The following is a 23,288-nucleotide window of genomic DNA, read 5'->3' on the forward strand; positions in this document are numbered from 1 at the left end:
GTAAGATGAAATCATTCTAGAATGTTCGATGATAAAACAATGCACAAGACGGTATATAAATCGTGATAAAGAGGTGCGCCTCACCAGTAGCTAAAGATCAGTCATTGGAAATGCTAAATTTCACAAGTGTTACAATATGGATGAGCAAAATTTGCATGAGCAATCCACATTGCTTGATTCGCTAGAAGATTATATTGTGTGGGAGCAACGATGCGATATGTATATCGAGTCGTTGGAAGAGCTAAGTCGAATCAAACGACCGCGATTATCGATCGGATATCGACAATCACTAATTGCTCAGATCGCGCCTCGGTTTGAAAAATTCGGTACGTGGACGTTTCATACACGCGGGTGCCGGATGTAACGCATGCCAAAATGGACTTGTGTGGCGCGAAATTGATACGGCGTTCGAGAGCCGCATATTGACTGGTGCGGTGATAAACTATAATCACATGGAACCTCGCCAATTTTTCGATGATGCTAAAGACATTGTGATAAAACATGTGCAAGACGTTATGAAAAAACACTGTAATGTGAAAGTGAACACAATATTTAACGGTGAATTTGTGGCTGGTGATAAACGTGCCAATAAAAATATTAATACTAGAAATTATGAACTCTTTCGCACGTCCGATTTACGCGAGTGGTACGAACGGCACGTCATCGAGACTATCCTAGCGTCGCTGGAAGAAGTTTCAGGAAAGCGATAGCGGGTGGGCATTGTCGTGAATATTAAATTTAACTGTAAATATAAACAAGTATAATCCTTTGCGCACGGCATGTCACATTAAGTTACCGCGGGAGATTATGATGAAAAGAGTGGTGATTAACGTATAATCAAAAGACAATGCGTGTTTCGCGTGGGCAGTGGTCGCCGCTCTATACCCCGCCGAAAGAAAGGCGGAACAGGAATCATCGTACCTGCATTACGCGACAGTGCTGAATCTCCGGGACATTGAGTTTCCAGTGACTGTGAGCCAAATTAAAAATTTTGAACTTATAAATGACATTTCAATCAATATGTACATCGAAAACAAAAACAGCATTGTCCCGATACGTCTTTCGGAGCAGAAACGAGATAAGCATGTGAATGTTTCTGCTCCATTGTCTGCTGTACATTGAAGACAACAACAGCGTGGGACATTTTGCTTGGATCAAGAACTTATCCCGGCTAGAGCTCGCAACTGAGCAAACACAAGACTCAAAAATATATCTGCGACCGGTAAGTTTAATTTATATTATTTGAATAATTATAGGTTATACACTTTGTTATATAAATCTTAAATGAAATTTTTTTTTTTACAGATGTCTACATTATTTTCTTTCCGATTCCAAGTTGCAGTCGCATACGGTCGACTGTGGAAAGCTGAATGATTGCGCTATCCGATTGCCGAGCGACAAGGACAAGTGGATATCATTCAAAAATCGGAAGGAGCGGTTTCCATTCGTGGTCTATGCTGATCTGGAATGCGTTCTGGCCAAGACGGAAGAAGAACAACAAAAATTGTACCAACACCATCGGGCATTTAGCATAGCTTACTATGTACACTGTTCATACGACAAATCTTTATCGGCATATCATTCGCGTCGTAGCTGATTGTATAGCATGGTTCGTCGAAGACCTTAAAAATTTAGCAATTCGCGTTAATAATATTTTAAAAACAAATGTCCCCATGGTAAATTTGACGTCCGAGGAGTGGGAGAAATTCCGTAGCGCCACTCAATGTCATATGCGAAAAACCGTTCGCGAAAGACGATACACGCGTTCGCGATCATTGCCATCTGACCAGGCGTTACAGAGATCCAGCACACTCAAATTGTAACCTAAATTATAAAGAATCTTTTTGTATTCCGATAGTTTTTCACAATTTATACGGTTATGACTCACACTTTATTATCGAGGAAATAGCCACAGCGTTCGAAAAGAAAATCGAGTTATTACCGATAACCAAGGAAAAATATATTTCGTTTACTAAAAATGTTTGTATTGAAGAAGAATAAATCAAGTAAAATTACGTGTCATCGATTCATTCAAATATCTCGCATCGAGTCTCGGTAAATTGGCATCATTTTTAGATAAAGACAAACTCAAAATTTTAAAATCGGAATTTTAAAATTTATCAACAGAACATTTCAATTTATTAACACGAAAAGGTGTATTTCCATTTTCATAGGAATACATCGATTCCGTTGACAAGTTGCAAGATACGTGTTTACCACCGCGCGAATCGTTTTACAGTTCCTTGACCGGTGAAACTGTATCCGAGAGTGATTACGCGCACGCCGAGAATGTCTGGACGCGATTCTCTCTTCGGACGCTAGGCGAATATAACTACTTGTACCTCAAAATCGATGTCTTGTTATTAGCCGACATTTTCGAAAACTTTCGAGACAAATGTATCGAAAGTTACAGACTCGACCCAGCGTATTATTATACTCTCCCCGAATACACGTGGGACGCCATGTTGAAGCATACAAAGATCACGTTCGAGCTGCTTACAGACATCGACATGGTTATGTTCATCGAACGTGGTATACACGGCGGTCTGAGTCAATGTTCCAACAGATACGCTCGTGCTAATAACAAGTACATGGAGTCGTACGATTCATCGAAACCATCATCGTACTTGATGTACTTTGATGTAAATAATTTGTACGGATGAGCAATGTGTCAACCGTTGCCCTGTGCCGATTTTCGATGAGTCGACGACGTGTCAAATTTTGACGTATCATCCATCGCGCTAGATTCGCCTACGGGTTATATCTTCGAAGTGGACCTCGAATACCCACAACATCTTCACGATGCGCACACTGACCTACCGTTTTGCCTGACACGCGACAAACCACCTGGCAAGCGGGAATTCAAGCTGCTTGCAACGTTATACGATAAGAAGCGTTACGTGATATACTACCGCAACCTGCAGCAGTGTAGGTGCGCGTCACGGTCTTCGTATAACAAAAATACATCGAACTTTACAGTTTTCACAATCTCCCAGGCTTCAAGATTACATACAATTAAATACACATTTCAGAACATTGACTAAAAATGATTTCGAAAAAAATTTATACAAATTAATGAAAAATGCGGTATTTGGCAAAACGATGAAAAATGTGAGCAATCGTGTCGATGTAAAATTATTAACAAAGTGGGACGGTCGGTACGGCACAGAGGCGATGATCGCGAAACCAAATTTCCACAGCAGAAGCGTTTTTCCTGAAAACTTAATCGTTGTGGAATTGCGCAAACTCGAGGTGAAATTCTACAAACCGATTTATATGGATATGTGCATCCTCGACATATCCAAGACGTGTTTGTACGAGTTTCATCACGAGTATATGGCGCCAATGTATCACGACAAATGCCGAATAATGTATACCAATACGGACAGTCTTATATATCACATCGAGTGTGCGGATGTATATGAGAATATGAAGCGCGACATCGCTAGATTCGACACGAGCGATTATGCGGTGGACAATGCGTACGGTATACCGCTTGTAAATAAAAAGGTACTAATAAAGGACTAATAAAGGACGAAAACAACGGCGCTATAATGTCCAAATTCGTCAGACTCAGAGCAAAGATGTACGCGTTACGTGTGGATGGAAAAAGGGATACGAAAAAAGTTAAAGGTGTCAGGAGCAACGTTGTCGCGAGAACGATAAACGTGTGACGATTACACGCGATGCTTGAACGAAGAGATTGAAATGACGCGTTAGCAGTTGTGTATACGATCTAAGTTACACCAATACACGATCCGCGAGACAAAAATTGCTCTAAGTCCGTACGACGATAAACAGTATATCGTACCCGAAACCACTGATACATTACCGTAGGAACATTATAGGTTACCTTTGTAAATAAATGTATATTTTGTTTATTGTATATTTTGTACATAACCATGTATATATTTTTATATTTTGTACATTTTATATTTATATTTTTATAAATTTTATATATTTTATACGCATATTTTATGTTTCAATAAATAGTTATAATACATTATTTTTATGGATTCAAGAGTTATATGATTTATCTATTCCCAACCATTTCACGTATACGTCATCACCCTTTTTTGTAAAATTTTTTCCACGAGATATACATTGGGATTAACAACACGTTGTAACTCGTATTCGTAGAATCCTCCAGCGACGGGATTTCCTCGCGAATCTTCGAGTATGAATATCGTGGGATTAGTTTTCTCACCTCCACAATCTTAAAAACTTCAATCATCCAATTAGGTGTGACCTTTTTCAAAGATGGTCTTGTATTTGCTCACGCGTACCGAATAGCCTACTTTAAATTTTGCTGAAGCCGCAATTTCTACGTTGCTATACACCGTATTTTTCGGCGATCGCTGGAGTGACGTCAATAGATCTCATACCGATGTTTTCGTGTATTATACTCTGCAACGAGTCGAGATAACTCGTCGATGCATTTGTAATTTTCATTCAACGTAAACTTTTCCACATATTATTTTTTAAAGTACGATTGAATCGTTCCACGACTGAGGCTTTCATAACGAAATATGTCGAGTAATGATTAATGTTGTGTTTCTACATGAGTTTCTGCACACTCGAGTTGTAAAATTCTTTTCCTCTGTCGAGGTTTGAAAATTTTTCGGACATCTTTTATCGTCTCCAATAATCTTTGCGATCGTTTCGGATATTTCGTTCCCGCTCTTCTTACTCTTGAGCGGTACGATCCACGCATACTTGCTCAACACATCGATAAGTCGTGAGTATGTATTTATGACCCCTGTTGAGTCGAAAGTACGAATGCATATCGACCACGTCCGCCTGCTACAGATCGTCGTATTCGTGTACAATGACGCGTCTTCGTGGAAAATGTCTTCTCACCGGAGCATGTAATTTCTTCTCACCGGAGCATGTAATTTCTCGACTAGTTGCCGCTTTTCGGAGATGTTTTTCTTTTCTCGCACATTTGATCGAAGTATAATTAATATCAACGATATTAATAGTATGTCTCGCTTACTGTATCGAGTCAGATGTTGCATATCTCAGCACATACTTTATTTCATCCATCATTATTCGCAGCGCTTGCACGTTTGTTTCGAGCGATAATATTTTGCTCAATTTCTCCCTATCGATCTCTCAAAAGTTTATCCACGTATCGTTTGTTGACGCCGTCAGTATCAGCTTCCGGTTGTGCTACGCGTTGAATCTTGCGCGGCCTTGTGTCAAAGCCGGTAGTAGTCTGGCAGAGAGCGTTATCGCGAACGTAATTTTTCCATAATAATCCATTCCATTCATAGTACAAATTATTCGACGTTCCAAACGATAATCCAAATTTATTAATCGACATTTCGGTACCTAGAACATTGATCGAATGACATGTATCGTCGACGCATCGTTTAATTTATAATAATGCCAGCCTCGCGAAATTCTTCGATAATTGATAAGATTTCATTGTCGTGAGCATTGTTGCCGATTGGACGCGAGGCGTCCAGCAAACGCAAACGATCCACCAATTCGTTGGGATCGTTCCGATGCACGTAATCAGTCAGGTTTTCGTTTAGCGTCATCATACGCGGTGCATCTATATCTCTTCCCACCTTTCGATCAGGGAAATAACAATTATATATTTATACTTGTATCCTTTATTAGTTTTAATAGGATTATTAACTTTATTATCGCGCTTATGCGCATTTGTTACGTTTAACATACTTTGATATTTATACAAATCGTCTCGAGTATGTTTTTTGATTGGGAAATTTTTTAAAAATCAAATCGTAGATACCTTCGATTCTCTTATATTTTATTCCATCGATAATTATATTATCTTCCTTGTCCACATCGAAACATTTATCACCGAACATCATTCCTTCGTTGGTAAATTTAACACCGTAGACGTAATCCATGCTCTTATTTTTATCAACACTCATAATATCTCCTATATATTTTTGCGCCAGTAGATCGAAATGCTCTCGGAACGTTTTTCGACCTTTGGACGTTTCTAATTCGTGTCCGACCGATGTTACAAACGAATCGGGTGTGGTCTCGTAAATTTCTTCGACAGACGTGGATGGTATCGTTTGACGCAAGTAGTGAGACTATGTCAATTCTAATCCTGGTCCTCTCAGGGGGGGCTGAGGCGCGAGGGGAACCGCGGTGCGGGGGGAGTGACGTCACGCGAGGTGAAGGGGGTTTCGCGGCGCGACTGATGGACGAGGGGGTCCGCGCAATGAAGGGGGATCCGCGGCGCGAGCGATGGACGAGGGGGTCTGCGAGGTGAAGGGGGATCCGCGGCGCGAGCGATGGACGAGGAGGTTCGCGAGGTGAAGGAGGATCCGCAGCGCGAGCGATGGATGAGGGGGTCCGCGCAGTGAAGAGGAATCCGCGGCGCGTCCGATGGACGAGAGGGTCCGCGCGGTGAAGGGGGATCCGTGGCGCGAGCGATGGACGAGGGAGTCCGCACAGTGACGGGGGATCCGCGGAAAGAAGACAGTGGTGTGAGAAGGACAGCGCTACGTGTGGGAAAAGGATAGTGCTACGAGTGCGACAAGGATGGCATCATCGTGGAACAAGAACGACGCATAGGTGGGAAAAGGACGACGCAAAGGTAAGTGAGCAACGAGTATATGAAAGAGAGAGAAAACGATAATATTCTAAAACAACGCGTGCGAGAGAGAACGATATCGCGAGACTTACAATTAGCGCGCGCGAAAGAAAGAACGATAACGCGAAGACTTATAACTAGCGCGTGCGAGAGAGAACGATATCGCGAGATTTACAATTAGCGCGTGTGAGAGAGAACAGCGCGAAAGAGAGAACGATAGCGCGAAAACGACGTGTACAAGAGAGAACAATAATATCGCGAGACTTACAACTAACGAGTATGATAGAGAGAACGATAAATTCTTACAACTAGCGCAAGAGAGACGAGAGGGATGGGAACGCAAGGAGAAGCGTGTAAATAATTAAATTCTTTTTTTAATTAAAATTATATATATATATATATATATATATATATATATATATATACCTATATATAAAATTTAATTTAAAATGTGTAATTTACAATTTGTCTGTCAGTGTGTGTATGTGTTTGTATGTGTGTATGTACTTAAAATTAAGATTATAATTTTTATGATTACAATTTTAAATAATATAATAATAAAATAATAATAATATATAAAATAAAATATAAAATATAATTTTTAAAATAATAATATTTGGGGGTGCGGGGGGAGGGGGGGTCAGGGAGATGGCCGCTCCTGTAACACAAAAAAAGATATTGAATTAATACAAGCGTACATATATATATATATATATATATATATATATATATACATATATACACACTAGGCAACAAAATTATCGCAACACTCATTTATACCAAAATTTCGCACAACTTCAAATAATCATAACTTCGTTAAAAATTATCGTAATTGAAAGTTTTTTCTCTTATTTTAAAGCTTAAAGTCTCTACTTTAAGATGCATTCGGCCAATTTTGAATTTCTTCTTTCCTCCTTGCGCCGTCTCTTTAAAAGTAAAGACGTGTTTTGTCTTCAAACATTTGCATAGTTTGACGCACTCCACGGAGTAGGATAAATTTTTTTCGCAAATGCCACGACAACCATCGTTAAAGTTGGACTTTTCCCTGCAAATTAAAAGAAAAAAGAGGTTCGTACGATTTTTTTTCGAGGAGTTAGGATGTATCAAAGTTATGTATGCATTTTTGTCAGTTACCGCCAGCATTAGCATTACCCGATGTGCATCACGGGGAGGTTGCTGGTCGGATTTCGCATCGTGTGTGTGTGTGTGTGTATGTGTGTGCGCGCGCGTGTCTGTGTGTGTGTGTGTGTGTTACAGCAGAGATGAGGACCCCACAGTTCGTCACTTCCGCAGTATTTTATGACTCCAAACCCTCTCTGCTGTGTGTGTCTGTTTGTGGGTGTGTGTGTGTGTGTGTGTATGAATGTGTATGAATGTGTGTGTATATTGCATAAAAAATGTGGGTACTCTCGCACTTAATATGGTGTATTCCCACCTCGTCTTCGAATGACTTCTTGTAAACGGTTATGCATATTAATGCATGGCCTAATTGTGGCCTGAGGAATTTCGTGCCATATTTGTTGTAATGCTGCTCCCAATTCCTGCAGATTTGTTGGTTGTCTCTCAAAATCTCGTAATCTTCTTCCCATCATATCCCATACATGTTCAATGGGATTCAAATCCGGGCTCATTGCTGGATGTGATAATACCTCGATGTTGTTTTCTTCGAGGAAGTTAACAGCAATCCTGGGAATGTGTGGGCGAGCGTTGTCATGCATGAGAATAAAATTGCGCCTCATTCGACGACGCATGGGTATTATGTGAGGACGCAAAATTTCCTGTACATAACGTTCTCCTGTCAATCCAGGAGGTGATATGATGACGAGATTTGTGCGCTCATGCATCGATATTCCACCCCATACCATAACAGAACCACAACCAAACGCTCGAACAAGCTCGACGCAGTTTTCTTCAAAACGGTGTCCATTACGACGCCAAACACGGATTCTTCCATCGGAACGGAAAAGACAAAACCGTGATTTGCGCACATTGAATTTCATTCAAACGAGGCATTGTTACGACTTTATCGTTTGCTTCTTGAGTGTAATGGGAACAAGTTTACGATTATATAGAGTTTTGTTGTTTACAATTTTTACATGATTCAGAGAAACGCTATGGAATGTAGCGATTTCCAGTGATTCCCATAAGGACAAGGTATGTAAACTTGTTCCCATTACACTCAAGAAGCAAACGATAAAGTCGTAACAATGTCTCGTTTGAACGAAATTCAATGTGCGCAAATCATTGCTCTTTTGGAAGAAGGATTGAATCAAAGTTATGTTGCAAGGAGAATAGGTGTTCATCGAATCTCCATCTCTCGAGTTTGGGCTCGTTATCAAGAAACAGGCGGATTTCGTCGAAGGAGAGGACAAGGACGAAGACGAATAACGTCAGCTAGAGAAGATCGTCTCATCATCAATGAGACAAATCGAAATCCATCAAGAATTGCACGAGTAATTGCAAATACAGTTCTTCCGCACAGACAAATTAGTGCTCAAACAATCAGGAGGCGTTTGCACGAAGGAAACTTGCGGTCGCGAGCTCGTGCTCGAATGCCAATGTTATCTGTGGCTCATAGACGTGCTCGTTTACAATATGCACGCACTCATCAGAATTGGATTATGAGACAGTGGAACAATGTATTGTTCACTGACGAATCACGGTTTTGTCTTTTCCGTTCCGATGGAAGAATCCGTGTTTGGCGTCGTAATGGACACCGTTTTGAAGAAAACTGCGTCGAGCCTGTTCGAGCGTTTGGTTGTGGTTCTGTTATGGTATGGGGTGGAATATCGATGCATGAGCGCACAAATCTCGTCATCATACCATCTCCTGGATTGACAGGAGAACGTTATGTACAGGAAATTTTGCGTCCTCACATAATACCCATGCGTCGTCGAATGAGGCGCAATTTTATTCTCATGCATGACAACGCTCGCCCACACATTCCCAGGATTGCTGTTAACTTCCTCGAAGAAAACAACATCGAGGTATTATCACATCCAGCAATGAGCCCGGATTTGAATCCCATTGAACATGTATGGGATATGATGGGAAGAAGATTACGAAATTTTGAGAGACAACCAACAAATCTGCAGGAATTGGGAGCAGCATTACAACAAATATGGCACGAAATTCCTCAGGCCACAATTAGGCCATGCATTAATATGCATAACCGTTTACAAGAAGTCATTCGAAGACGAGGTGGGAATACACCATATTAAGTGCGAGAGTACCCACATTTTTTATGCAACATACACACACATTCATACACATTCATACACACACACACACACACACACACACACAAACAGACACACACAGCAGAGAGGGTTTGGAGTCATAAAATACTGCGGAAGTGACGAACTGTGGGGTCCTCATCTCTGCTGTAACACACACACACACACACAGACACGCGCGCGCACACACATACACACACACACACACACGATGCGAAATCCGACCAGCAACCTCCCCGTGATGCACATCGGGTAATGCTAATGCTGGCGGTAACTGACAAAAATGCATACATAACTTTGATACATCCTAACTCCTCGAAAAAAAATCGTACGAACCTCTTTTTTCTTTTAATTTGCAGGGAAAAGTCCAACTTTAACGATGGTTGTCGTGGCATTTGCGAAAAAAATTTATCCTACTCCGTGGAGTGCGTCAAACTATGCAAATGTTTGAAGACAAAACACGTCTTTACTTTTAAAGAGACGGCGCAAGGAGGAAAGAAGAAATTCAAAATTGGCCGAATGCATCTTAAAGTAGAGACTTTAAGGCTCCAGAGTTACCGCGGCCATCTTGAAATCGTGACGTCATAAGCGAGAAAGGACACCCAGATTTATATTGCGACTGACATCTAAATAAAAACATATTTGAATGAAATAAGACTACCAATCTCTTCAGCACACCTGTAAAAATGGACGGATACTAATCCTTTCCTTTGACACTTTATAAATAGCCGTAAATTGAATCCAAAATGAAGCCTTGAAAATGCGAAAAAACACGCGATTTGACAGCTGTCGAAAGGAGAGGAAAATGTTACTTTCTAAAGTTTGTTCCTTATACAGCTTAGTATCCGTCCATTTTTACAAGTTTTCTTAATACATTGCACACCACAACACTAGCACAAAGCAAATAATTATGAAATGGGACGCAACGTAAATTGGGCTGTCATTTCTCGCTTACGAGGCCATTTTTCACGCCTTATAGTTCACCGATTTATAACAGTGAGGCGCTGCATGAGAATTTTGACATGTAGGTAACGTGTGGGTAATATGTCGATACCATGTAGGTAATGTAGAAATATTTAGATGTAGACATAATGACCCTTGAAAAATGGCAAGCAAAAGAAATAGGAATAGGGAAGAATATAGGAAAGAGAGGAAAGATATTATTTATTATAATAAAAAAAATTAATATTCAAAACTTCTGTTATATATTATTTTATTAATATTATTATTTTAAAACAGAGTAATTAAGGTTGACCACAACTGGCAATTTTAATTTGAAATCAAAATTTCACAACGTTTCGATCATAGGTTTTGGCCCTTTTCAAGTGAACTACAAACAATTAATTCAATATTACAAAAATAAAATAATTGATTTTGAGATAACGAGCAAAAGGTTACATACATACAGTAATTTGATTAAAAGTTATATCGTGAAAAATAATCACTTCGTCAAAAATATCATGTCGACCTATCCTCACCAACACAAAGAGAAAGACTAGACAACCTTTATTATTTTATCATAAATATCGTTTAAATTATCGGTGTCCTTTTGTAAGTTGATCGTGTTGTCAAGCTTTTTTATATAAAACATTTCAGCAAATTCTCTCTTTCTCGCGTGTTTCTCGCTATGTAAAATAACCGGTGCGGACCAATCGAAGTCATGATTAAAATCAACTTTATGTTTACTAATAACGGAAAAATTACTTTCATGCACTTTAATGTTATTACGATGTTCTTTTATACGAGTGCATAAATGTCTTTTTGTTTGGCCAATATATGACTTATTGCAATTTTTGCAATCTAATTTGTAAACTACTTCCGTCATGTTGTTCGTAGGCAGCTTATCTTTACCGCGTTTAATCAGTACATTGAGTTTTTTAGGAACATTATAATCCACATTTAGGCCTATGTTTTTAAAAACGTGATCAAATTCATCACTCAGGCCATCAACGAACGGCAAAGAAATGTACGAAGATGCCACTGCATTGTCACATTCATTATCAATATTAGCATTATCACGATGTTTCAAGAATTGTAGTCTTTTTTGCACATAACGGTTAATGATTTGGCTCGGAAAACAATTATTGGAAAGAATCCGCCTAACAGTATCAATGTTCTTCGCATGAAATTGAGAATCAGCCAATAATATAGCGCGGTCAACAAGACTATAAATGGTGTTCAATTTGTATTTCATCGGATGTTTAGAATGAAAATTAATAAATCTGTTAGAACAAGTGGGTTTCCTAAACCAATCGGTTAGAAGACAACCATCAGATCGAATAACAACCGTGTCGAGAAAGCTGATACGAGAATCACATTCAATTTCATGCGTAAAAGCCAAGCGTTGATGATAATTATTAAAGGTCGATTTTATCATTTCCACTTTAGAGCGTGGAACAATGGTAAAAATGTCATCAACATATCTGTAATAAACTGGCACATTGAAATTCAGCAGACTCAAACAATGTGTTTCCAAGTCATCCGTCACAATATCGGCCAAGATAGGTGACAAAGGAGAACCCATAGGACTGCCAAAAATCTGTTCGTAAAACTGTCCGTTGAATGTAAAACTAGTAGAGTCCAAAATCATTTCAATCACGTATAAAAACTGTGATAAGTTAAATTTCGTATTAGGCGCGATGTGATTCCAACGTTTAGTGACAGCACTCACAACCAAATCCTTGGGAATATTCGTGAACAATGCAGTGACATCGAGAGAAATCATTATTTCGTCATCTCTAATAATTTTGCCTTTTAAATAATTAGCAAACGTCCAACCATCCTTGATGTGAGATTTAGGTTCCAAGATCGAAATCTTCAATATGTCATGGATCTATTGCGCGACGTTGTATACGGGACTACCGATCGATGACACAATAATTCGCATTGGAAAACCAGACTTGTGAATTTTTGGTAAACCATAACACCGTGATAAATTACCATTCGTAGAGATCAATTTTTTATATGTAGACTCATTTATAAGATCATTGCTACGCCACGATTTTACAATTGTATTGATTTTATTAGTTAATTTTCTGATCGGATCCTTATTCAATTTCCTGTAGGTGGATTGATCATTCAGAAGTGCCTCCATTTTTTCCACATAATCAGTCTTATTCATCACCACAGTGACCTGACCCTTATCAGCCCTGGTGACAAACAGATCGTCGTTGTTGTGCAAGAATTGTTTGCAAAGAGAGAAGCTTCCTAGAACATATCTGTCTATACAGTTGACATGTCTTTTCTCACAAAGAAATCTATTAAGAGAATTAGCGACAGAATTTCTGGTACTTGCAGTAACAGGGATGCGGTTGTAATTGATTTCCAAGTTCTTCAAGGTCTCAAGAACAACGTTAACACGATCTTTCGCGTGAGACTGAAGTAGCGGTAATCCAAAATTGTCACCAAGACTCAAAAGTTCAGACACTCGATCAGGAATGTTTTTATTACTAATGTTAATCAACCATCCGGTTTTGTCAATATTGTTAAAAGGATTCAAAGATGTGTCATACTTGGCTGTCAAATTTTTAAATTTTTTAATTAGATTAGATTTTAATCTGTTAGTGATTATTGAAAACTTACGTTCATTAAAATCAAAAAATTTTTTTAACAAATCACGCGGCACACATTCAAGACCACTTTCAATCCTTCCAACTTTAGCGCGCAAATATTTTAGATTACAATTAAGATCCTTAATTTCGAGATTCAATAATGTATAACGATATCTCGTCTTGGTTTTCTCAAAAATGCGATTAACGCGACTGCTACAAAACTTGATGTTGATCTTTAACTTGCTAATGTGTGACGGAATTAAGTCATATCTCCTGCATCGAAGTAAGAAAATGAGTTGTTGATTGGCAGTGCAGATCTTCCTTTTATTATTAATCCATGACTTCAACAATGTCGTGTAAGACATTTATGCACTCGTATAAAAGAACATCGTAATAACATTAAAGTGCATGAAAGTAATTTTTCCGTTATTAGTAAACATAAAGTTGATTTTAATCATGACTTCGATTGGTCCGCACCGGTTATTTTACATAGCGAGAAACACGCGAGAAAGAGAGAATTTGCTGAAATGTTTTATATAAAAAAGCTTGACAACACGATCAACTTACAAAAGGACACCGATAATTTAAACGATATTTATGATAAAATAATAAAGGTTGTCTAGTCTTTCTCTTTGTGTTGGTGAGGATAGGTCGACATGATATTTTTGACGAAGTGATTATTTTTCACGATATAACTTTTAATCAAATTACTGTATGTATGTAACCTTTTGCTCGTTATCTCAAAATCAATTATTTTATTTTTGTAATATTGAATTAATTGTTTGTAGTTCACTTGAAAAGGGCCAAAACCTATGGTCGAAACGTTGTGAAATTTTGATTTCAAATTAAAATTGCCAGTTGTGGTCAACCTTAATTACTCTGTTTTATTTATTTGCTGGCGACTTTGAAGTTTTTTAAGTTATTATTATTTTACATATATATTATTATTTATTATTATATATTTTTTTTTAATTTTTTTATATTATTATATTATTTTATTTTATATTTTTTATATTATTTTTATATTATATTTTTTTATAGTTTTCAATGATAATTAAAAATGAGAACTGGCCCAGAGCCAGATTCTCATCCTCTCCATCCTTCTCTTCCTCCTCTCCATCCTCCTCTTCCTCCTCTCCATGCTCCTCTTCCTCCTCTCCATCTTCCACCTCTCCATCCTCCTCTCCAGTCTCCTGTATCGTCTCTTCTCCAGTTTCCTCTCCATCCTCCTCTCTTCGCTCTTGTTGAATAATACCTAATGAACACAGAAAACGTAGCAATTAAACAATTAAATTAAATGTACAAAATAGAAATAATTTTAAAACTTTTTATATATATTTAAAAATACATACTTTTTATTTCTTTCCTTTAATATAGTTCCTCCTCTTTTCTTCTTCTTTTCCTTCTCTTTTCTTTCATTTTCTTCGTCGTTTACTTCTTCTTCTACACTCATCTCACTTTCTCTGTCCTCATCCTTTCTTCTTTCTTCTTTTCTTAAATCTTTTTCCAATCTGCAAATTCAATCATGTCGTTTATTAAATGTTTTATTTACAGGACTTTAATTTAAAGAATACTCTAACAAAAAAAGAAAATAATCTAAAAAGAAAACAATACATGTTATATATATATATATATATATTTATATAACATGTATTGTTTTCTGTTTAGATTCTTTTATATATATATATATACACACACACACATATACAGTGTTGTGCAAGGTATTTTATTTTCAGCACTGAGGTACAGGTACAGGTACTCTGGAAAAAATATACCGAAGCAGAGGTATTTCATAATATGAAATATCTCTATCTTAGTACATTTTTTGCAGAGTATCTGTATCTGTACGTCGATACATTTTTTCCAGAGTACCTGTATCTCCCTAGTAGCAGAATGACGTCAAATGACGTCTTAATACCGTCTTAATGACATCATAGACGTCTTTAGACGTCATCTTGCTACCTGGGCTGTACGTAGGTACTGAAAATAAAGTACCTTGCACAACACTGCACATAATATATGTATGTATATATATGTCAATCGTATACTTTGACGACAATTTTTCGTAACACTTGTCTATTTCGACGACTTTTGGCTATTTTGACGACGGTCGTCAAAATTTTACCGATCAATCGTATACTTTGGCGACGTCGTCAAACTAACCCGAAACGGAGAATTGATAAATTTGACGACACTGTATACTTTGACGACACTATATTTATTTTTTGGCGATTTTGACGACAGTAAAAGAAATTATCAAAGAACTGAAAATATAATATTCGACATATAATAAAATTATTTCTTTTTCATTAAAAATAACTTAAATAAAATAAAATGACTTATATAATTAATAATTATAACTTCTTATTTTTAAATAAATTTTGATTGACTATACAGATTGATAAATCCTTTTGCCACATTAAGGGGATGCTGACCAAATGTTTTATCGATCGAGAAAGTGAGGTTAGATTCGACTATATCTCGCGTTATCTATATTTCAAATAATAAAACAATCTGTATTAGTTTATAGATTTTTAGTCGAATCTAACCTCACTTTTCGGTTGATAAAACCTGATAAAATAAATGTCATTCCGGCATCACCTTAACTATTATAATCATTTAATTATTGCAATGTTTTCTTAAGATGATGCGGGAGGGGACAGAACAATATGTGATTAAGTATAACAGATTTTATATGGAAATCTCATATACAGCGTGTATCAAAAGTTCCGGGACGGCTGGATAATTTGAAAAATACGCATCACAGAGTAAAATGACCTAGACAAAAGTTGAAGGATTTTTCCCGGGCAATCCGACGGTGACCTTAGATTTGACCTTGGATAGTCATTTGAAGGTCACATAAAGATTACCTTTAATTTCTTAAATGGAACCCCCTATTTTTCATTGCATATTCTTGTAGCTTATCTCGAGAGCTTTCCAAAACACTATAATTAAGTACCTTTTTATTAAGTACTTTTTGAGTTATAAGGCTTGAAATAATTTCTTAATTTTACATAAACCATAAAATATCTAGTAAACCATTCATTTTTCGATTATCTTACCTTCATACTTTTATGTACAAAATAAAGAGAGGAATCAATTGGTGTAATGAAAACATACAGTTGTTTTTAAGAAAAAATATGGAATTGTTAATTGCAAATTACATATTTTTTCTTAGAAACAACTATGTGTTTTCTTTACACCAATTGATTCCTCTCATTATTTTGTACATAAAAGTATGAAGATAAGATAATCGAAAAATGAATGGTTTACTAGATATTTTATGGTTTATGTAAAATTAAGAAATTATTTCAAGCCTTATAACTCAAAAAGTACTTAATAAAAAGGTACTTAATTATAGTGTTTTGGAAAGCTCTCGAGATAAGCTACAAGAATATGCAATGAAAAATAGGGGGTTCCATTTAAGAAATTAAAGGTAATCTTTATGTGACCTTCAAATGACTATCCAAGGTCAAATCTAAGGTCACCGTCGGATTGCCCGGGAAAAATCCTTCAACTTTTGTCTAGGTCATTTTACTCTGTGATGCGTATTTTTCAAATTATCCAGCCGTCCCGGAACTTTTGACACACGCTGTATGTATTTCGTAGTAAATACATGAAGGAAAAAATATGTAAATAACAGTAATTACACTGAAACCTTATGTATAAAACTCAATAACTTTGGTTGTACAGGTTATATTCATGTAGCATTTGATAATGATATGTAATATATGATAATAATATATATATATATTTTTTTTTGGTTTTTCTGAATGTTTTTTCATAAAAATTCTATATAGATAAAGAATATGTGAACAAGATTGAAGTATTAAAATATAATATTTATTCTACTACTAAATACATATTATATGATAGTACTAAAATTTAAATATGTACAGATTAGCAAAGTTCTATGATGATATTTATTATGTGTGCAAATTTAATCAAATTACGACTTAAAAAATATTACAAATGCTATATATAGTGATAAACAAAGCTACCCAGCAACTATTTTAGCGAAAAATGGTAAGTTGAATATATGTTTCATATCAATATTTCATATTATTATTATTGCATGTAATTAACATTTATATTACATTACAAATATATATATATATATATATAAACCTAAGAATAAATAATAAACAATAACGATGCGTTCACAATATAATAAAATTATAGACGTAGAAATACATCTACAAATGAAATAAGAAATTGAGAATACATTAAAATATATTCTTATTTCATTAAAATATATTCTCAATTTCTTATTTCATTAATAGACATTTCTTTAATATTATAGATAATAAAGATATATTGCAAGATATTACAAAAAATATTATAACAAATAAATCACATCATATTACCACATCATATCATGCAAAAGAACTGATTTCCCAAAATTTTGTGGTAAGTTTAACTCATATCGATAATATTTGTAATACTTATATTTTATCATATGTATGCGATATTCATGTATTTTTACTCTCACGGATATTAATTCTATAAAACTTATTGATAAAAACAAAGGCAATGAGTCTGTGATACTAAACAAGGAGTATAACACTAAAAAAATTGATGTTTCATTAAATACAGGTAACTCTCACATATCTGTAGATGGAAACGATAGAAACAATAATGAATCTGTGCCAAACAAAGGTTGTAATAAGGAAATGACCGATGTTACATCAAATGCTGGTAAATGAGAGAGATTGAGAAAGAGAAACGGAGAGATACGTATATTTAACTTAACTATGTGGTACTTTTTGATTCACACATGATGCGTATGAAGTGACAGAAAATCTGTAAAATGTAATTACGTGAATTATAAATTTTCTGTCGCTTCATATATATGGAAACCTATGAGATGTTTAATAAGATACATCTTCGGGAACATATCACTTTATAAATTTCATTTTGTACTGAATCTGTTCCGTCAAACATTATATCCACTTCTCATTGCTAAGCACAGCAGTATTCAGGTTCTCTGATTCTATTGAAGATATTCAGTGTATCTGATGATCTAGGTGTGTGCAACGTTAATCTTGAGTTGAACGCCTTCACAAGGTCCTACTAGAATGAGGCAATTAAACTAAAACCAAAAAATAGAATAAGATTTACTTATGAGCATCTATGGCATTGGCAAACTAATACACACAACAATAATATATATTAGCATATCTCAACATACATATATTACTACAAAGGTAAAAAAGCAAAATAGGGAAGATAATGAATAAGAGTTATACTGTGTATGTACATATAAAATTATATTTAAAGAGTTATATATTAAAATATTAAATTATATACATTTTAATTAAAAAATTTAAGACTAAAGTAATATGAAAACGTTTTATATTGTCTTTAAAAAAACAGAATTTTTTACAAGGATTAATAAAATGTTCTGTATGAAATTGCAAACTCTTACACTATTGTTGTTGCAGGGTTTTTTTATTCTACCACGTATTGATTTGCGGCAATGTACGAGCCAAAGAAATATATTTTTTCTTTATTTCTTAGATCTTTTTAGAGACGACAGTGTATGATTTCCCATATGTTGTGCAAATGCAGAAAGTGCTGCTTTTTTCTCATCTTCTGTCCATTGTATCTTTTTCGTTTTTCCATAAGAAGATTCTAAACGAGCATAGAGAATATTATTGAAATAATTTAACAAGCACGAAATAATTATATTATTGGTTCTCAACTTTGACATAAAAATAATGTTGATTGCTATGATCAAACATTCTTATATTTCATATTTAATGATAATAAATTATTTAAATAATGATGCTTTTTTATTTTACTTATTTTTTTTATTTTTGAATAGTAATTATAAATATTTTTAGAATAAATATTAGAAAAAAGTTATAGGTTATGTAAACAGAACTAAGTTATATATTTCGGTGATAAAAAAAGAAAGAAAAAAGTAATTAGGTACTTGCAGGCATTAATCTAATATGAAATGTTAAGAGTTATATTGAAAATATTTAAACGAAATCATTTTTAAGAACGAATATTAACATAATAATAAAATAAACTGAATTTTGTACAGTCGTAATTTGTACAATTATGGATTGAAAATAGATAAGGAAAATTACTTACTACTACATTTCCGTTTACCATTTCCGGTTACCTTATTCATACGTTTGCTTGTCAAATTTTTGAAATGCTTTGGTATCTCACACAATGAAACATCTACAATAAACTATAGTTATTAAAACATTCATGAAATTAAAATATCATCATATCATAATGCTATTAATGTTTCATTATTATTACATCATTATTATATCATAATGATATACAAGAAGAATACTTAAGTATAAATTACATAAGCATCAAGCCAACATAAAACCAATTAAAAATGTAAATCATGTAAATATTAATGTTATAAGTTCTATGTCTTACATAATGATTTAAGCAAATATAATATTACTTGATTCATCAGTATTATTGTTACCAAATTGAATAAGTTATTTTCTATTTCAGAGTCATTGTCCGATGCATATTTATTATCCATAATCTATGCATTTCCTTGTGACACAGTTTCTAAATAATGGAAACATTTACAATATATCTCAGCTTGCTATGGTTCTAAATATCTCCATGTATTTTCATCAACATAACTCATAAATATGGCAATATCCGAAACATCAGTAACATTCAGATCAAATTGAATGCAGTGTGTTGCTACATGTTTCCTTAATGTTGTATCATGCAAAGTTATTGACTGACTTGCGTTGCATTGTCGGTAAAATTTATGCATTAAAACACAGGTCCTCGGAGATCAGTATTTATCTTTGTCGACAGCAAATAATGAAATATATGAGGTCATCCTTGTTTATATACTTTATGTACAATACAGCTTTCTAAAAAAATTTATTCTGAAAAATAAAAATGTATACTATATTATATATACGACTTTCACATTACTTTATACATTAATACAAATGCACCTAAGTTTATGTATACTCATAATACAAGATATGTCATCACCAACTAACCTCAAGCCATAACCTCAACAATCAGAGATAGGATAGTATGTCAGTTTCATTATTGTATATACATATTTACACATATTATTTCTTCCTTTACATATTTACACATTACTTTTTCATTGACAAAGCAAATCTAATAATTCGATAATTCGGTAAATATTTAGTGGCACTCAAAAACAGAGTTTAGAAAACACGTTCGGTCACACGTCTGTTCTTATTTACGGACGACGACGGACTACCCAAACTGTAAAGACAGCAAAAAAATTATGCACCTTACGAATGTTTTAATTGCTTTCATTTTCGTCTTGCATTAGTTGATTTCGTCTATTATATAAAAGGAAACTTTAATCAAAGTAAAACTATGAACATTAATAAATCAGAACAAATAACACACGCACAAAATTGAACAACAATAACTAAAACTTTAACCACACATATATAATTGATTTCTTACCTAAAAAACACTTATTTAACTAGACTTTTACATAACGTGATATGAGTTTACATCTTTACGTAAAAAGGATTAGGCATTAAATTATAAATTGATATTATATTCTAGTCATAGCTTCGAGAATTATACTCATTAATATATAATATAGCTCAGCTATCAGAACTCACGTAAAAACATAACAAATTATATAAAGATATTAATTATATCGTGAATATATTATGAGCATAAAATATAAATTAATTAGAGAAATAAAGTGTAAAAATGACATAGAAGATATATAAATAATAGAAAAGTACCTATCACGTACGTCTTTTTCTCAAAATATTGTTTCTAAAGAATTTGTCTACTGGATATTTGGAAACACACTTTGATAGTTGAAATCCGACAGTGCGAATGTAGAGATGACAAGAAGCTGCTTACGAAATCAATCAGATTTGTATATGACTGCGTTCGGTATCTTTTCGGAATTCGCAACGGCTTCTTCTCATCTCTACATTTGCATCGCTGGGTTTCGATTGTCAAAAAGCTTGCGAACCTTCAATCAGCAAACTCTTACAAATAATATTTTAAGAAAAAGACGTACACATAGTTTTCGGCATTTATCGCGGCGCATGAGAAGCGGTAGACAGCACGCTTCGAGCGCCGAGGGAGGAGAGGCGCGACATATGATACCGCGCTGAAAAATATAATCACGTTACTTTTTCGGCGATAGGAAAATAATGCAAAAATGATGGTGTTGTGTGTTGCGTGTGGGACACCCTGCATATATACAACATTGTACATTTACAAATTCAACTCTAGATTTATTAAGGAGATAACGATTCAAGAATACGCTCATGCACGATTTATATGCTTCTAAATTGTTTTATAAACAGCGTGCAGCTCTTTATCATTTGCAAACTTGCCGACGTATTCATTTCAACTTAACATGTGGTTTAACATTAATACTGCTTAATTCGACATGAAATTTATCACAATTTAGTGTGCGCGTGAAAAGAGAGAGAGAGAGAGAGAGAGAGAGAGAGAGAGATTGATGGGGGGGGGGAGAGAGCGAAATAGATATACGGAGAGAGATATATGTATATAAATATAATCGTGATACTTTCTGATTAGGTATAATGCGTATGAAACAAGAAAAAATCTATTTTTCACGTCACGCAAGTTACAGATTTTCTGTCGCTTCATACGCATCATCCATAAACCAGAAAGAATCATATGATTGAATTATATGTACATATATTTCTATACATTTCTCTATTTCGCTCCCTCTCTCTCTCCTTCTTTGACGCGCACCTCGAATTGTGATAGATGTCATGTTAAAATAGGCAGCGTTTATGTTAAATTACACATTAAAGTTGAAATGAATACGTCGGCAAGTTGCAAACGATAGAGGACTTCACGCTGTTTATAAAACAATTTAGTGGTATAAATCGTGCGTGCATAAGTATATATTTGTCGTTCTCTCTAATAATACAATGTTGTATATATACGCAGAATGTTCCACACGCGACATGCGGCATTATCATCATTTTCGCGTCATTTTCCTATTGCCGAAGAAGCAAAGTGACAAATACTTTTCGGGGCGGTACTATTTATCGCGGCGCATGAGAAGCGGTAAACCGCACGCTTCGAGTGCCGAGGAAGGAGAGGCGCGACATATGATACCGCGCTGAAAAATATAATCACGTTACTTTTTCGGCGATAGGAAAATAATGCGAAAATGATGGTGTCGTGTGTTGCGTGTGGGACACCCTGCATATATACAACATTGTACATTTACAAATTCAACTCTAGATTTATTAAGGAGATAACGATTCAAGAATACGCTCATGCACGATTTATATGCTTCTAAATTGTTTTATAAACAGCGTGCAGCTCTTTATCATTTGCAAACTTGCCGACGTATTCATTTCAACTTAACATGTTGTTTAACATTAATACTGCTTAATTCGACATGAAATTTATCACAATTTAGTGTGCGCGTGAAAAGAGAGAGAGAGAGAGAGAGAGAGAGAGAGAGAGAGAGAGAGAGAGAGAGAGAGAGATTGATGGGGGGGGGGAGAGAGCGAAATAGATATACGGAGAGAGATATATGTATATAAATATAATCGTGATACTTTCTGATTAGGTATAATGCGTATGAAACAAGAAAAAATCTATTTTTCACGTCACGCAAGTTACAGATTTTCTGTCGCTTCATACGCATCATCCATAAACCAGAAAGTATCATATGATTGAATTATATGTACATATATTTCTATACGTTTCTCTATTTCGCTCCCTCTCTCTCTCCTTCTTTGACGCGCACCTCGAATTGTGATAGATGTCATGTTAAAATAGGCAGCGTTTATGTTAAATTACACATTAAAGTTGTAATGAATACGTCGGCAAGTTGCAAACGATAGAGGACTTCACGCTGTTTATAAAACAATTTAGTGGTATAAATCGTGCGTGCATAAGTATATATTTGTC

The 23,288-nt window shown here is 35.2% G+C and overlaps 1 protein-coding gene and 1 long non-coding RNA gene across 2 annotated transcripts; both read right to left on the reverse strand.

Annotated features, from left to right (window-relative positions):
• Window positions 1-11,311: 11,311 nt before the first annotated feature.
• On the reverse strand, window positions 11,312-12,541 carry LOC109609951. Its single transcript, XM_020027334.2, has one exon. It carries the CDS (start codon window positions 12,539-12,541, stop codon window positions 11,312-11,314), a length of 1,230 nt encoding a protein of 409 aa, XP_019882893.2.
• A 6,357-nt stretch (window positions 12,542-18,898) lies between these two features.
• LOC112637244 lies at window positions 18,899-20,241 on the reverse strand. The gene is made up of 3 exons (XR_003122474.1): window positions 19,776-20,241; window positions 19,470-19,562; window positions 18,899-19,001 (listed from the first exon to the last, which is right to left on the reverse strand). It is a non-coding gene; the product is annotated as an uncharacterized LOC112637244 (long non-coding RNA).
• Window positions 20,242-23,288: the final 3,047 nt, after the last annotated feature.

This window comes from Camponotus floridanus, unplaced genomic scaffold (genome assembly GCF_003227725.1).
Source record: "Camponotus floridanus strain SB8 unplaced genomic scaffold, Cflo_v7.5 scaffold147, whole genome shotgun sequence".
Lineage (NCBI taxonomy): Eukaryota > Metazoa > Arthropoda > Insecta > Hymenoptera > Formicidae > Camponotus > Camponotus floridanus.